The sequence below is a fragment of the Perna viridis genome, chromosome 5 (genome assembly GCF_037379345.1).
Source record: "Perna viridis isolate PV_CMFRI_1.1 ecotype Kerala chromosome 5, ASM3737934v1, whole genome shotgun sequence".
Classification (NCBI taxonomy): Eukaryota; Metazoa; Mollusca; class Bivalvia; order Mytilida; family Mytilidae; genus Perna; species Perna viridis.
The window spans coordinates 31,188,078-31,205,925 of record NC_142449.1 but is presented as its reverse complement, the minus strand read 5'-3'; the positions used below and the strand labels follow the sequence as shown (position 1 = coordinate 31,205,925).

Below are 17,848 nucleotides of genomic sequence, written 5' to 3'. Positions count from 1 at the left end.
CTTTCTCTGGTTTTACCGTCTATTGCAACCTTAAAGCGATGGACATTTAATATTGAACCAGCATGGCGGAAATTTATTTAACAAGCAATGCATATTGCAAAATTTTACTTCATGCGGCAAAATATCCACATTGTGCTGTTAATGGGGTACTCCTTGCAGAGGAACCAAAGCATAAAGATCACAAGAGCATTCGGTTCATTGACTGTATTCCCCTATTTCATCTGTCATTGAGTTTAGCTCCCATGCTTGAAGCAGCTTTGTTACAGGTAAACACAACCAAGCATACATAGTATTTCCTTCAATAATGAAAGTACAATAAAACTGCTATTATGTTTTGCTAAAGTAATCATTATTATGTTATGTTCAGAAATGAAAATTGCATGAAATATGCAAAAGTCTATTTCAATTCATTTTTTCAAGAAAATGATGTATATTGTGCTAATATTTCTTGTTTGATTGGTTATCTGATTTCGAAGAGTCTTAAATGTGTAAACAGAAGTTATCATTCCAAATTAATTGACTATTTCTTACTTTCTGTCTAAAGTTTACATTTATTGTGAGGTTAAAGACCCTCTTTAAGACTTTGGATGAAATTTTGAAAGATTTGATATTACATGTAATTTAAAATTAAAGAAGTGATTGGGTTTGAATTCCGTACCATACCTTGTGCCAGTTCCATACCAGCAAAGAGTTTAGATGATCTTATCCATTATGAAAAAGAAAGTCTCATAAGCAAAGTCTTGTGTGATTTTAAATTATCGTCAATGACTATTTTGACAATATTATGATGTTCTGATGTCAAATATTTATTAAAATTTTACAGATAACAAAAATACTGGACTTTGAGTTTGGGTACAGGAATTTTAGTTTTTCGAAAAAAAAAAAAAAAACATTTTAGAAATAATTAAGTCTAGCCTAGTCATCATGTCATTTTGTACATTAGAACACTTACCATACCTGTAATATTATAAAAATTGTTCAAGGTGATCAATTAAAATCACATATAATTCTGTTTATGACATGAACATATTCCTTTTTTATTGTATCCTTTCTTTGCTAGTGCAGTGTTAACGATAGTTTGCCTAGGGTACAGAATTAAAACTGACATTTTTTTAAAATACTATCAAATTATTCAAAACTTTAGTCAAAGTCTCACCATGCTTAATGTATGTTGACCTCTGAATGGTTTCTGAAAAAACATACATTTTCAGGCAGTAAAGTAAGAAATAGTCATCATTAATTTGTTATCGTAACTGCCGGTAACACATGTTCAGCCTTTTGTAAACAGAAAACTAGTCAAACAATAAATGTTAGAATAATATACATCATTTTTATGACTATGAATGAATTGAAACAGACTTTTGCATACCTCACAAAATTTTCAGAACTTACCATTCCGTAATAATGAATCTAATGGCAAAACATTATTTGGGTATTTTGAAAGTTGGTAGGAATACAGCTTACACATTTGGGTATGTACCTTTTTTGGGGTGAGTATAATTTGTAATGCAAAAAATTGGATTATTGCGCTACTGCAAAATATAACACTTCAAAGGTTTTTAACAAATTCCAGAATATATCATGCATATCTCAAATAAAAAATGTAAATACTAGAAGTAGTACATGTAGTTCAATTCTGTAGTTCAATTCTTGTTTCATTTTCCAAAATGCTGATACCTTATTTATTACAAAGATATCATTTTTTATTGAAGTAACCCCTTGTTTTGTTTACATTCTTAACAGTTAAGGAATAGGGGCTTGCTCCTACTAGCATTCATTTGTATAACCAGGAAAAGGATGATCCCAGATTTGGGGATGCCTCGCTTCAACTCTTTTTTTTTCAAATAAAATTGCTATTTATTGCTCAGCAATCACTTGACAAATGATGAAGCTTCCCAAACAAACAAAAACGACCGGTGCATCACTCGTAATTTTCAAAGCCATGTTTTATTATTTTACAGATAGAAGCATACAGTAAAAGCATTGGTTGTGTTATAGCAGGTTATTACCAAGCTAATGAAAATCTTGATGATAATGCGTAAGTATGTGAAGGTCAAATAAAAAAAATGTGTGTGTCCTATTACCCTTCCCACCTTTTTTTTTCAGCTAAAAATAGTGTACCCTAAACTTTTTGGTCATTTTTCTACACGAACTGTTAAAATTAGAATGTTTCTTCCTTAGAATCAAAGTAAAAAATAATCCCTACTTACTCTTATTTTTTTTTAAAATGTTATACGAAATACATAATTTACATATACCTTACATTAGATTAAAGCCATGTAGTCCTTAAAAAGCTTTCTAGTTATATGATGTTTATAATGGAACATTTATCTACAAATGCTTATATATAAGTGTAACTGTAGATTGTATGTATATTCTACACGAAAGCCAATAACACAAGCAGTATTATCATGACCCCCAACTGTGAAATTTTGAAAGATCTTTTAGCATTTGAAAGATACCGGTGGTTTACATGTATATTTTTCTTTATTTATGCTAAATTTGTACAAATTTGTAGCTATCTAACTGTTTTTTTTTTTGGTTTTTTTTTCATTCAGGAGACTCCTATCATTGCTGATACATGTGTTATACTGGAAAAAAAAATCTAATGATACTTTACTAAATAGTGTCTAGCTTTTTAGTTCATGTTGTACACATATCTACATGTATATATCATGTATTGTTTCATGAAATGATTGATAAAAGACATACAATATCCTAAACAATGGTTGTTAAGTGTAAGTGTTTGTAAGAATCAGGCAATAGAGGAAAAATCAGAAACATGCATGTCAAAACCCCACCAATCTGACAATGTAATATCACTCAAGGATACATTCTCTATTTGAAAAGACCATTATTTGATCTCTTAATCACTGGCTTTGTGCATGAAATTTTTCAATAGAATCTTCGAGAAAAAAAAATATTTTTTTTTTTGCAGAATTATCTGCCCTTTAAATGTTTGTTTTCAGTGCATTTCAATGAAATTGTAACTCAATGGTCCAGCATGATATGAAAAATCTTGTCTTTTCCTTTATTCTGATGGTGCCAATAGTCATATTACACTATCAAAATGATCTTTTTTTTTTTTCATACCATGTTTCACTGACTGTCTCATTCTTGTAGGGACTGACACTTAATTATTACCTTAACCATTAAATTCTTTATAATAATGAATTCAGAGGTTGTGCCTGATGAGAAAAACCTTTGCTGAATGAACAAAATATGTTCAATGATGAAAAATTGTATTATCTGGATTGGGAAAGGCAGGTGTCAAAGGCCATAGGTCTATTTAAGCTGGCCCAATAAAATTCATTAAGATGTTTTTAAAATGGTTTTTAAAATAAAAAAAAAAAACACATTCGTAATATGCCGAAAATGGCTCATTTGAAAAAGAATATTTCCTAACCATTGTATTATGGGTTATCTTGCCTTGAGTTTATAAGTCAAATACATGGCAAGGCCAAGAAAAAAATATGTCTGTTTAAAGTTACATTGAATAATAAAACAGGGTAGGTAGGTTGGTAAAGTCATTTAATTTATAAAAGTATTTTATTTAGACACTTATGGACTGATTTCTTGACTTGAAGAGAACTCAACTGAAAAGAAAAATATAGTTTAGCATCAATTCATAAAAAATACCAATAAAATGTGCTTTGGTAGGTAGGATAACCTTAAACAGACATTTTTTTTCTCTATCCTAATAGCCCACTTAGATACATAATTTTGAGCTTATACATGAAAATGTTGAATGCAAAGACTGTTACTAGTACAGCATTATGATAACAAAATTTAATTTTATCTTTCCAGTCTTAACAATACAGCGAAGATAATAGGAAAAAGACTTCATGATAATAATTCTGATTCATGTATATTTATAGTAAGTTATTTTAAAAACATTTAAATGCTTATTCATACATATATACATGTAGGTATATGAATATTTGAATGAGGGCAACAGTGATGTAAGAAAAATGCCTAGGACATAACTACTCCAGCATCACATTCTTATGAGAACAAAAAAACTTGGAGTCAGTAGTGTGAACCGAAAAAGGGGTAGTCTTTCTTTGTTCTTAAGTGTAATTACATGTACATGTATTTTGAAAAAAAAATTGCTGTGAAAAAGCAAAGTTCACACCTGTGTAGACAAGACCTATTGTCTCACATATTGTACAACCCTACAACCTTTTGAAAATAAATCATATTTGCATTACCTTCTGTGTTTGTTCATAGCAAAATATTACTCCAATCAACCTTAAATTTGGTAGATATGTTTATCTGGCTTGTAAATATTTATCAATTGAACTTTTCTTTACAGGTTGATAATAAAAAAGTTACACCCCTGGCAGTATCAGAAGCCTATACAGTTTATACATGTAAAGAAAATAACTGGTCCAAGTTAGATAAAAGGTATTTTAAAGACTTGATGTTTTTGAACAAGAATATTTGACCTTATCATATGGTCCTTACAGAGCATGTAAGTCACACACACATACAATGTGACCATATTGTGTAAATATATACTTCCATTCACTTTGATTTGGCCAAATAAAATTAATTAGTAGATTCTCAACCTCTCCCACCCCGAAAAACTTAAGAGAAGTTTGAAAAATTGGGGCAGGAATTTCACAATCAGATTTTTTTTTTTTTCACATCAGTTTTTAGCTCACCTGGCCAAAGGCCATGTGAGCTATTGCCATCACTTGGCATCCGTTGTCATCGTCCATCGTCGTCATTAACAATTATACAAAACTCTTTGCCTCTGAAACTACTTGACTAATTGGAACCAAACTTGGTATGAATGTTCCTTGGGGTATCCTGCATAGAACTGGTGTGGGGAATTTTGATTCGTCAAGAACATGGCTGCCATTACTAAAAATAGAACATAGGGGTCAGACAGTAGTTTTTCGCATATTTCTCCTAAACCGTCAGGTTTACCTGAATTCTGACGTGGGTAAAAGTGTTCAGCATGATGAGATCTATCTGTGGTCAAATTTTGGTTTTAATCCGTTAAGCCATGTTGGAGTTATTGCCCTTTTTAAACAATTTTTGCTATTTTTAATGTTATTTCTTTCCAAAATCTTCTCCTCTGACACTACGTGACCAATTCAAACCAAACTTTGTATGAATGTTTTTTGGGGTATCCTGCATAGAACTGATGTAGGGATTTCTGATTCGTCAAAAAACATGGCCGCCATTACTAAAAATAGAACATAGGGTCCTGAAAATGATGTGGATATGGATTTAGAACATATCTGTACTTCAAATAGCTTAAATTAGGCTAGAAAATATCCTGTTACAAATAAAAAATATAATCTTCCCACCCGCCCTATATTTTATGTAAAGGTTGGATGAGAATCTACCATTTAAGTGTACTTAGCTTTATGAAGTTTGTAGAAACAATAATAAATCATAGTGAAAACTATTTATCATTGCAATCTGTCAATGGAGATGAACAAGGAATAGAATGGAGTACAAAATTTTAATATGTATATTAGTTTTCTTCGTGAGTTTTTCATTTGATATGTAGCAATTTTTGGGGGGGCAGGAAGATTATCATGATAATTTGGAGATCTTCATTGAACTTGTCATGTTTATTTTTTATTTCTCAATTAGTAATTTAAACAATACATGTAGCATGAAATGATAATATGCCAAACAATGAATTTCTAAAGAAAACCCCTGAAATATACTGTTATACTGAAAAGTACATGTATTTTTTGTGTAGATGAAACTGTTTGGTATACCCACTTTGTGCTTGCTTAAACTACAACCAAAAATGCGTCTGCTTTGAGCCTAATTGGACCTTCAAACAGAACGTTATTAGATCTTCTTTAAGCAAACATTGAGGAGAGATGGTATTAAAGACTGAACAGGTCTTTGAAACTGAAGATATGTTTGCATATTCAATGTGCATTCTCTTGTCTGACTGTAAATGAAATGTGGTTATTTTACACGCTTGCACCTATTAAATGATCCTGGGTTGTATTGTATGCACCACAATGTCTTAAACAGACATTGGTGTAAAAAATGTGTGCACAATACATACTGAAATATCTTTTAAAACAAAACAATTGTGAATACCAAGAAAGATGAAATTGTAATTAGTGGGTATTAGATTGAAATACACAAGAAAATAAAAGTCTCCTAATCCATTTATACTTGAGTGAAAATGAAACAAAACTCCATTTTATGAGAAACACATGCAAGTTAAGTTTCATTAATAATATTCATTTATCTTTTGAATTGCTTTTTTTTTTCAGAGCCACTACAGACGAAGAAACATTAGAAATGAGTAGAATGCTATTATCTTCTCCAGACTCTTATAGACAATTAGTTGATTTTGATAATCACTTTGACGATGTGTCGAAAGACTGGAGAAATTTACAAATAGGCGAATTTATACAAAGATCTACTTGATGTTTAGTTGATGTCAATGCTATGTTGTGTCCTTTTGTAAATGTGGTAATATTTATCAATACAAGAAGACTTTGTGATTAGAAGTACAAGAAAATTCAAGACCAGGCCCCAGGACCACAAAAGTAAAGAAATACTCAAGTCCGAGTGTATTCTTAACTTCCACTGTAACTGCAATGGAATTCTTTGAAATAGATGACGTCACAAACAGTTAATATTTTTCTCAGATTTAAGTATTTTTCAAGTTTGTGGGGCTGGGGCCAGGTTTGTTCATTTTAATCAGGTGTTTCTGTTAAATACTTTGTCACTCAAAATATGATAGGTGTATCAGTTTTTGAAAATGAAAAAGGTGTCATTTTTTGGCTACCAAGATGTTTCTATGAATAGCTTAAGAACCTGTTTTCGTAATCATCACAAAGGGTTATTTTTGCTTATTTCCAATTTTTTCTTGCCCTGTTATTTAGTAAAATTTTGGCCTATCCACCAACCAGTCTTTTTGGAATATCTTTATATTAAGGAGGTAGACCTAGGGTAAGGGACACAACTCTTGCAAATCATTAGAATGCTTGTATTCAGCATTTTACATCAATCTAGTGTAAGCATCAAAGTAACTTGGATTGATTTCATTTTGTATCAAATGAAAGATTGATAGGCTTTGATAAATTTGAATTTGATACAAACATATCACTGATTTCAAGAGTTATGTCCCTTACTCTAGGTATACTCCTTAAATGATGACTAAACTATAAAAAAAGTTTAAGAGCTGTTACGTCAATAATGTGTCTAATGATGTCATATATTACTATTTCTGTACAATTTTCAATTATGTCTTGTGTCACTGAGAGGTTTTCCTGTACTTTTCCAATCAGAAAATATTGGCCATATGCTTTGACACACTAAATATTGTGTCAAAAGTTGTCTTGATAAAATAGACATTCATGATTGAAATATTTAAGTTGTCAACATATGTAGTCAAAATTTTTTTCTGCATAGAAATATTTTTGGAAATTATGTATTGTTCACCAATTTGGTCAAATTAACACATTTTATGTGCATTTGAACTTCAGTTTCCCTGTTAGGCATGCATTCAGCCAGTATGAAATACCGACTGACTGACTGACAGACATGTCAGGCAAAAATTGATTCTGTTAGACAGTAATTTTGGAAGTTTTGACTGCGTATATAGGAGAAAAAAAGTCAAATTTAGGCTTTGGACAGACAAGCTGGAAATATATTTTGTAATGACAGTGCTTTGACTGCAAAAAAGTTTTTTTTTAGGAAAATAAGCACACATTTTACAAAAAAACTATGCAATAACCATATTGATTTGACAAACTCTATTTTAAAGACCAAACTTGATGTAAACAGAGTAAACCCCTTTATAAACTTGGTGCTAACACTGCTTTTCATTCACCACTCTTAACTTTCAAAATCATCCCCAGACCTCTGAAAGAGTGTACTGCATTTGAATATTTGTGTTGTGGTATTTTAAGGAGGTAGACCTAGGGAAAGGGACACAATTCTTAGAAATCATTTGAACGTTTGTATTCAGTATTTTTCATCAATCTCATGTAAGCATCAAGGTAAGTTGGACTGGTTTCATTCTGTTTCAAATGAAAGCTTGATGGGCTTGGTGAAATTTAGTTTGATACAAACGTATCACTGATTTCAAGAGTTATGTCCCTTACTCTAGATCTACCTCCTTAAGACAGGTTATTGCTGAATACAGACCATGCTTAAGATAGGGTTAAATGCATAACTTAGATCAATTTAACTTCAGTATTTTCCTTAAAACAAAACAAAGAATAAATCAAGAGTGATCCATATGTACATCACTGCTTTGATTTTTGCATATTTATGATGAGTACTTACTCTTTTTTACGTATAAGTTTTTTTTAACATTACCATCGCAAACTTAGGGGAAAAGTGGACAGTTTTCCACTAGTCAGGTTTTGGTGCATAAAAGATTCTTTTTATTATATTCAAGTAGCAGTTTTTGTTATGCCAGGTCAGATATACCACTCAAGTTGGTATCATAGAAGGAAAGTTCATTATGGCTGTTCCATTAAAAATATATAAGGTAACCGGGGAATGCACTTTTTCACCAGGGGAGCCACCCATAGAAGTTCTATTGATGTTTTGTATTTAACTTTATACTTTGTCAAGAGACCTAAACACATACCCATATACAAATAATAAAAGTGCCTTCCCTGCTCCTCATGTTTTAACGGTTCAGTCCTTATTGAATACATGAAGGTGTTTGGGCATTTTGATTTTTCTAGAGTTGCGTGTAATATTGATGAATATATGTATATTGTATAGTATGTTATTGTTCAGAAATGTGCAACAGCAATGGAAGTAGTATGAAGTTCTTTTTTGTGTGTTCAAATTTTAATAGTGGTCTTAGTCAGAACTTTATATTGTTTGGTAGAGAGATAGTTTAGCATTTATATTGCAATATTAGCATTTTATTAGTGATGAATGCAGAGATTTTGAATGGGGGTTCCAGCTAACATTTGCACATTAATATGCCAACATTTTGCATAAAATTTCCCAACAAGAGGATGAGCTGTGAACTTTAGACCATTGGATCTGCCAATGTTGTATGGCAATGTAAGTTTCATTTGTTATCAGGTTAATTGTTTTACATTCTGAAATTTTTCTTTACTGTAGGAAATAATCTTCCTGTGTATAGTCTCTATATATTTACATAAAGTTTTTATAGTGCATACTGCCCTTAAAATTTTGTGTTCAAAAAACATTGTTTTTTGGATGGCATTATGTTTAATAAACTATGATTTGTAATTTACATTCAAAACAATTTTTACCTTCTAGTTATGTTGTGTACTATAAATACCTGTTGATTTTTGATTAAACTGAACATTATAAATATGATAGAAGTCTTATGAATGAAGAGGGATTAGGGGAAACATCCATGAGACAATAGCTATTGATTACTGTAGTTAGCAGCATTTTCTTCTCAAGGGGGCCGGGGATTTTATGTTGGGTAAGAAATTCATACCTGCCAATTTACATGATACAAGTGTGTTTCCATGATTTTGACCATTTGTCCGGCTAACACAATTTTTTTAGGTCAAATTCGTCCCATCAATACATAACTTCAGTAAAACTCATACAATTTGCAAAATATGTCGTGATAATGCCTGCTCGCACGTTGCACCGCCTAAAAACTGCACATGGAGATTTACAAAAGTTGGCAGGCATTTATTTTTCCAATTAATCCCAGTCCCCCCAAGGCCTAGAACTTACTCCCTCCAATGTATATAGTTATTTCTTGTCATCAAGCCTCCATTAGTGCAAGTTTAATTTAAATCAGCTCAGAAGAGCTTATGTTGGGTAACAAAGTAATAACCGCCTTCCCCACAAGTGGACATCATCCATGTTAAAGGTTCTATTTCCAACTGTTCTATAAATTCTTTACATGTCAAAATAAGCATTAAAAAATTTCACTGTGAATTCCCAGGACAAACACTTACTTTAAAGGCGCATGAAATTGCAACATTTGGCAAATAAGAATTTCATAACCACAATACATTGAAATTATGTTACAATGACCTTAAGAATATTTCACAAAATGAACTGAATGGTTTTGAAAATCAACATTAATATACCCCCCAAAACTAAGTTTTGTGGAGTATGTTGGTTTCACTCTGTCTGTACTATTTTCTAAGCAGCTTGCAGCATTGTTATGAAACTTTGTGGGATGTTACATAAGCACATAGAGATGTGCATACTGTCAGGAATTTAGGCTAGGACAAAAGTTGAAGAAATTACGACTGTTGAACTTTCAGCAAAACTTGGTCTGATGCATTGTCCGCAACTCCTCAACAACTTGCAGGATTATAATGAAACTTTATGGGGTGTTAGATTACCATATTAGGATGCGCATGTTGTCATGAATTTATGTTTGGGCAAAAATTGTAGAAGCAGCGGCTGTTTGAACTTACAAATTTTGCAGCAAAACTTGGTCTGATGTGTTGTTCCGCAATAATGAAACCCAATGAGTGTTAGATTACCATATTTGGATATGCATATTGTCAGGAATTAATGCTTGGACTAAAGTTCTTGAATTAACAGTTGTTGGACTTTCAGCAAAACTTGGTCTCATGTGGTGTCCACAACTCCTCCTTGACAACTTGCAAGTATGAAACTAAATGAGGTGTTAAATAAATTACAGTATTGGGATGTGCATATTGTCAGGAATTTATTTTTAAAATAAGTTTGCATTCATATTCTGAAATTGTGTTGTCAACAACAACAAAAAAGTACTGATTAAGGTTTTGAGTTGGGTGTTTTAGAAATGGCAACTAAGTTGAGTGTAAGAAGTGCTTAGTCTATCCACCATAAAAATTGTGTCAATACTGGTGTCCAAATGTAAGGGTAGTACAGGCTATGGAGGGGTACAAGTCCCATTAGAGGCAATGTCTAGTTACTTTAGTTTACTGATGACAGATTAGAGACCAACAGCTCACTCATGACAATTGGCAATATAAACATTATTTTATACCCATTAGAATTATGTACAAGTTAAACATGCTCAAGTGTATTATGACTACCTTTAATTAGAATATGCAGTTTATGAACAAAACTAAGATCTTAGAGTTCTGCAAACAAGGTTCTAACATGAAACAAGAGGCTCACTGGAGCCGGAATTGCTCACCTGGTTAATTAATTTTTGCCTTTCAAGGGCAATAACATTCACAAGGAGTTGTCCAACAATTTTGACTCAGGAAGACTTTGGTTGGAATTGTCAAGGATCATTTCATCAATTGAAAATTTCATTCTATATTAATAGTTTTCAAAATACTGACTGAAAACTGCTAAAAACATAATTTTTTGCCTTTCAAGGGTAATAACTCTAACATGGAGTCGTTTGACAACTTTGATCCCTGGAGTCTTTTGTAGGCCTTACAATAAGAAGCATTTCATTAACTGAAAGTTTCATTCTATCATAATTTTCAAGATATAAGCTAAAACTGAAAAAAAAAATGTCATTTATCACCGCTCAAGAGCAATAACTCTTACATGGAGTCAACTGACAACTTGGAGATTTTTGTAGGCCTTATAATAAGGATATTGGCTAAACCTAACATGTTTAGGAGATATATGCAAGAGATTACTGTCTGACCCCTGTATTTTATTTTTTATTTTTAGTAATGGCAGCCATGTTTTTTAACAAATCAAAAATCCAAATGGTCATTTTGTTGAGGATTCCCTATAAAACAAAAATGCCAACTTTCATTAAATTATGTAGAGTAGTTTCTGGAGAGAAGATTTTTTTTAAGTAATAACATCAAAAACAGCAAAAACGTCCAAAAAGGGCAAAAACTCTAACATGGGTCAACAGATTTTCACCAAAATTTGACCACAGATAGATCTCATCATGCTGAATACTTTTACCCTTAAGAATTTAAACAAAACCAATGGCCATTTTGTTCAGGATACCTTATAAAACAAAATGCCAAATTTAATTGAATTCTGTAGAATAGTTTCTGATGAGAAGACTTTTTAAAGTAATAACATCAAAAACAGCAAAATACGTCCAAAAAGGGCAGTAACTAGTAAGGGGTCAACAGATTTTCACCAAAATTTGACCACAGATAGATCTTGTCATGCTGAATACTTCTACTCATTTCAGAATTTGGTTAAACCCAACCGTTTTGGAGGTATATGCAAAAATCTGCTTCCTGACCCCAATGTTCTATTTTTAGTAACGGCAGCCATGTTTTTTAACAGATCAAAAATCCAAACACCCATTTTGTGCTGGATGCTCTAAGGAACAACCATCTTCAGTTTAATCCAAATCCATTCAGTAGTTTCAGAGGAGAAGATGTTTGAAGAAATTGCTAAAGATGACAGAGAAGACGTCGACGGACACCAAGTGATGGCAAATAAAAAACTAGTTGAATCATCTCCCTTCGCATACATTGTTCAATTGTTATCTTCATGCACATGAAAATCAATTGAGCTTTTCATAGATGCACTAACTAAAAAATTTTAAAATTGGATTATCTCCCGTAGCAACTATCAAACACTTTTTATCTGCCTTCATGCAAATCTCAAAGATGTATGACAGCTACTTATAGTTAATGCCCTTAAAATGTGAAAAATCATGTTTATTGGAGTTTTTTTAGCCAATATCTTGAAAACAATAATGATTAAGGGTCGAAGTTAATAGAACCACTCCTTGTTATAGTTATTGCCTGTGAAAGGCAAAAAAGGAACCAGGTCAGTTACACTTGCTCTTGAAAGATTTGTGTTTCTAGTTTGATGCATGAGAATCCCAGGAGGAGCATGAATCAAAGTGCTGATAGCACTGGAGGTTTGGGATTCTTCTGAATTTGTAGCATGAACAAAATTTAAAAGATCACATGATGTTAAATAAAATTATGATCATACATTGCATTATATATATTATTAAGAACTGTGTTCTTTCTAATATTTTTAAACTGAAAGTCAATCCATACTACTGATCTAACTTCACACTCATCAAAAAATTTTGTTCTATTTCACCTTTTTCCCCATTTTTAAACCTATCCAAAAGTTAATTTGCATTCAAAAACTATATTAACGGTGTATTTATTCTACATTATAATTATGCTTAATCTTATCACAAGATTTTAAAGAACTAAACACTTTCATCAATTTGAATTTTCCCACCAATTTTACTTGGCTAAAATCACTACTCTACACTTCCTGTTTATAAACGGTAAAATATTGATGATAGGATGGAGAAGATGTTAAAATGAACATGCTCAACACATTTTATGCTTTTGGACACATTATTGCAAGAAACAAATTCCCTAAATGTAAATTTATCACTAAATATCTTTCAAGGCCAAAAAGGGGTCCCACAAATCTTGAGTTGATATGAAGATAGATCTTAATTTTACTTGCAAGAAACATCTTTACTAGTCATAAAAGAGGTATTGAATGATATAAAAGGAATTACATTTAGAATAATTTTTTGTTAATGTTCAGAAATAGTAGGGAAGTTCCAGTCATGGACTGGTGACCTAAGCCTAAGGTATTTTGATCCTAAAAGATCAAAATATAGTGAAAACAGCTCGCTCATTTCAGGCATGAATTAAAACACAAATCACAATTCTATATTTCTGAAGTTTTATGTTTTAAATGAACATTTTTTATTGGTCAATAAATAATTTTTCAGAATGTCTCAAATAATTTAAAATTTCTTTAAAACTGTAGTCCTCATTGTGAAACATGAAACAGATAAGACATATACATATATACAGCACAATAAAACAAAATGGAAAGTCAATGCTATTAAAGAACTGATTCCCTAATTGTCAGTAGGATTCTGGATGCAGATCAATGTATAATCCTTATCTACAATAGAAGAAAAGGGTTGCAATTTAATATACATTATTGTTATGGCAACAAACAAAAAAACTGTGTTTTAAAAGTACATTTAGTTTTGTTGTCTTCTTTTGTCAATAAAAATATTGGAAAATACTAATTTTGATACATCTGTAAATCACAGAGTATTTTTTTTGTTCAAGCAATATGTGTAATTTTTGTGTAATTATTATCTTTCAGTATTAGTTCTTTTTAGTACTACCTTAATTTCTCCAATACTAGATGTTGTATGTGGCTGATGTCTGATTTTTTTGGGGGGGCATGGTTTTGGTGGCATCACTACCATCTGTATTTTCTTATAATTTTTCCTCATGAAATACATACATACATACATGATATAAACTAACAGAAAATTTTCTATCTATAAATATTACTAAGGGAGCTTAATAAATGTATTCAAATTAAGTTCTAAAACTGCAATGTTGTCTAATAAAAAGACAACACTTCAAACTGAATATCTTTCCTACTGTCTTGTTAAATTTGAGATATCTTAACTGCAATTGTATGGTAAGAAGTGGCTATTCGTATCTAAACTATTCTTTCTAGGGTAAAAACGTGTCAGAAAAAAACAGTGTGTGGTTCACCAAACCGAGTGCTAATAAACAACAGTGAAAGAAGTAGTTGTGGAATAGAAATGCAAATAAAAAATACACTACATGTATAAGCAAAATAAAAATAATGAAAACTGATAACAATTAATTCTACAGGGTAAAAATCATGCATAAAATTTCAAAATATTACAAATATATACATTTGTGCATGTATATAAAATAACAGTTTTAACATGCATCCAAGTCAATATCCTTCAAACATACTACAACTCTAGATGAAAAAGAAAGTCAAGCCCCAAGTATATAATTGAAAAGAAGAATGACAAATACTGCAACTAGTAAACTTCCCATATTTTTCAAGGAACTTGCTTACCTATAAATTGTGAAAAAAAAAATTGGCAAATTTCAGTAAAAAGTAATTTTTTAAAAATTATTTCCAAGCTTCAAGGGTCAGATCCAAAAGTTCTAACGCCAAAGAAAAATTCAGCCATTACATTTGATCACTTCTCAGAAATAAGTGTAGAGATAAGCATTTGAATATGAACCATCTAATCAATAAACTTTGGATCAAACAAAATCAGAACAAAGCATTATAACATTATAATTTCTCTTGCAGAGAGAGGGTCAAGCATCGTTTCACGATCATTGTACCTGCTTAACATCAAGGGGCATTAAACAGCATCTGGATTCTGTATCACAATCAACAAATATTCATTTTCTGTAGAAATAGAGAGAAATAGATATCAATGAATACAATGACAATTGACAATCCATAAGATTCTTTTCATAAAATTTTTCAAAATTCTTTTTTTTTTCAAATATTCCTTCCTTAACAAATATACTTTAACATTTTGAAAAACCTGCACATATTAAGATGACCATTAATTTTAAAGTAAACTATCAAGATACACTTCAATGACTGTAATTTCTATAAAGGAATTTTGATCTAACAAATTATTTACTCAGAAAAGTTTCTCTTTGAGTTTTGAAATTCTCTAAATAGTTTAAAAATTTGTTTGATACAACGTAACTTTAAAAAAAAATTCTTGCAAAATATGCAGAATTTACTTCAGTTTAAAACACTTGTATGTATGTCATCTATTATGCATAAATGTTACAAAAGACCTAGAATTAGCCACACAAACCAAACTGCAACAGCAATACCTTCAAAGTCAAACAATCTTAGGCACAATGCAACAAATAGCATCTACTAAAAGGTCTGTTAGGGCTTTATTCAGGCAATCAGTATGCAACGATACAAGAAACACCACAAGACAACTTGATATGCAGGGATTGGGAAGGCTACAGACTATAGACCACAAATGATTTTTTTTAAATTTTATTCAAGGAGATAATGTTATACTGGGAAAATTCAGTTTTAAATCGCTGAACTGTTTTTTAATGATGCCCTCCCAACTTCTGGATATGAGGTTATGAGCACTACTTTTTTTTCCAACCATTTAATTATTTTACTTAAAAGCTTGTTAAATGAAGCAGCTCTATACATTACATAAATTTTAACAGAATTTAATGATTTAATGCAAGAAGTATGTTTGTAAAATTCAAAACAACTATATTCTATGCACCTAGCAAATATAATCTAAACGAATATGTGTCATTAGTAAACATGTAGTTAGTGTAATTTATCTACAAACCAGCATACAAGTCTTGCATAGTTCAAAGTTTAGCATCCTATTACCCAATCTTATATAAATTACTTGTATGAACAAATAATGAGATATTTTTATGATATGCAATAACATGTGAGCAATACAATAACCTTCTAATTCAAAATACAAAATTTTGAAACACTTTTTTTTTAAGTTGTATTAAAACTAAATACGTATTTTCCCTTTTTTACTGCACAAGTCCAGTGAAAATCAGTTAGTGAGTAGAGATTTTAGTTGCAGAAGTTAGAAATTAACCACACAAATTTTAGTAATTAGAATAGGTATTTAGTGTCCACATCTTGCCACAAACCTACCTGGGGCTACCATAATCTCATGTTTCTTTGATCGAATTCTTAAAAATATCAGGTCATTTTGTGGGTCAATATCTCGTACTGTACTTCTAGCTTTATTTGTCAGTGTCGTTATCAGACCAGCGTATTGTACTGTAGTTGAGTTATCTAATGTTGTTCTGATTGGAATGCCTAAACAGAAGAAATAAATAATTAGAAATTCAATAGAACACAGACATGATAACAACAAAAATCTTTAATGGATAACTTCAAGAGAACTACATGTACTTTTATCTTTGAATACTTGGTATTCTGGTTTTTTTTCAATTTTAACTCATGTCTTCTAGGCAGAAATTGATGTGTGCATAATTGTTTTGCAGCAATAACACTTTTAATGTCTTCAATTGTAGTTCTCAGTCTTTACTTACCATCACAGTTTACAACAATAGTACCAATAACACCACGATGAGATTGAATTCTCTTCAATGTGTCTTCTACTTCAGCCTACAAAATTAATAAAGCAATCATTAATCAGACCTGAAATAAAGAGAGAAAAAAAGAAAATAAACCACAACATAAAGAAAGGGAATATTTTCTTATCAATATTGTATTTGTTCCACTGTTTCTGGATCTTCCTTTTAACTTTCTACCATTACCTTAAGGTAACAATGTTTGAATTGACCAGAATGTTGACCATACAGACTACAGTGAGTGTTATAACTTATACATTTAACATGTTAAATCAGTCAAACTCAAAAGCTGATCTGCTACGCCAACAGAAGTCCAGATATTAATGACGTTTGCTGAGGCATTTTTATTAATCAGACGTTTGGATAAATAAACACTTTTCTTCAAAGACGGCATAAATATTTGAACTGCCCGAATTGGTTTAATACAAGCATGCCATGGTGCAACATTGCATGCATTCCAGAGGATGTTACCGAGTTATCGATCCCTTTCGAGTCGGTGTGTGTTGTCAAAAGGCGATATTTCAACGTACCAGCAAGCAAATGAATTACAAGTGTGACAGAATGAAAAATGTTCACCACAAAAATTAACGACTAAGGACTCATCACTTACCATTTTGTTTGTGTTTACTTTGAGGGCTACAGACCAAAATGTTCCTTGGTAACTACGTTGATGAGGATCATGCGCAGACTTGATATCCGATTGAATCACTGTACCCTCAAAACGAACGACAAACATAAATACTATAAAAGTGAATCATAAATTTAATCATTTTTTTTCAGAATTACATAAATAAAGCGAATGAATTAACTTGAAATGTTTAAACCACAATAAATGACGTGAAATTGATCTCTCGTTCTTTTTGCACGGAGTGTAACCTCAATAGTCAGCTGCGCGCGAAAATTCAAATTGAATAATAACACTATAACAAAACTTGTTTTAACATAATGTGAGTCTTAATATAGTCACTACAAGACCGTGAATACCATTCAGGCAAGTGAGGCAATGTTTCACTAAAAAAATTGCATGTGCATAAAATAGTGTACTGCAATGA

General features: G+C 31.4%; 2 protein-coding genes across 2 annotated transcripts; one reads left to right on the top strand and one right to left on the bottom strand.

Moving 5' to 3' along the window:
* Positions 1–2: 2 nt before the first annotated feature.
* On the top strand, positions 3–9,314 carry LOC148617063 (ER membrane protein complex subunit 8-like). Its single transcript, XM_088584354.1, has 5 exons — positions 3–266; positions 1,962–2,038; positions 3,808–3,877; positions 4,316–4,407; positions 6,261–9,314. The coding sequence occupies exons 1-5, from the start codon at positions 63–65 to the stop codon at positions 6,415–6,417; spliced, it is 600 nt and encodes a 199-aa protein (XP_088440480.1). The 5' UTR covers positions 3–62; the 3' UTR covers positions 6,418–9,314.
* A 4,226-nt stretch (positions 9,315–13,540) lies between these two features.
* LOC148617062 (dynein light chain roadblock-type 2-like) lies at positions 13,541–17,511 on the bottom strand. Its single transcript, XM_088584352.1, has 4 exons — positions 17,407–17,511; positions 16,755–16,830; positions 16,351–16,518; positions 13,541–13,785 (listed from the first exon to the last, which is right to left on the bottom strand). Exons 1-4 carry the CDS (start codon positions 17,407–17,409, stop codon positions 13,739–13,741), a joined length of 294 nt encoding a protein of 97 aa, XP_088440478.1. The 5' UTR covers positions 17,410–17,511; the 3' UTR covers positions 13,541–13,738.
* Positions 17,512–17,848: the final 337 nt, after the last annotated feature.

What these genes read in the sequence shown, in the direction of transcription:
- LOC148617063 (XM_088584354.1), top strand. Translation starts at nt 63, where the DNA reads ATGGCGGAAATTTATTTAACAAGCAATGCATATTGCAAAATTTTACTT. An exon ending in TTGAAGCAGCTTTGTTACAG is followed by an intron (nt 267 to 1,961) that starts GTAAACACAACC and finishes ATTATTTTACAG; the next exon opens with ATAGAAGCATACAGTAAAAG. An exon ending in CTGATTCATGTATATTTATA is followed by an intron (nt 3,878 to 4,315) that starts GTAAGTTATTTT and finishes TTTTCTTTACAG; the next exon opens with GTTGATAATAAAAAAGTTAC.
- LOC148617062 (XM_088584352.1), bottom strand. An exon ending in TATTGTTGTAAACTGTGATG is followed by an intron (nt 16,519 to 16,754) that starts GTAAGTAAAGAC and finishes TCTTCTGTTTAG; the next exon opens with GCATTCCAATCAGAACAACA. An exon ending in TGAGATTATGGTAGCCCCAG is followed by an intron (nt 13,786 to 16,350) that starts GTAGGTTTGTGG and finishes CTTCTATTGTAG; the next exon opens with ATAAGGATTATACATTGATC.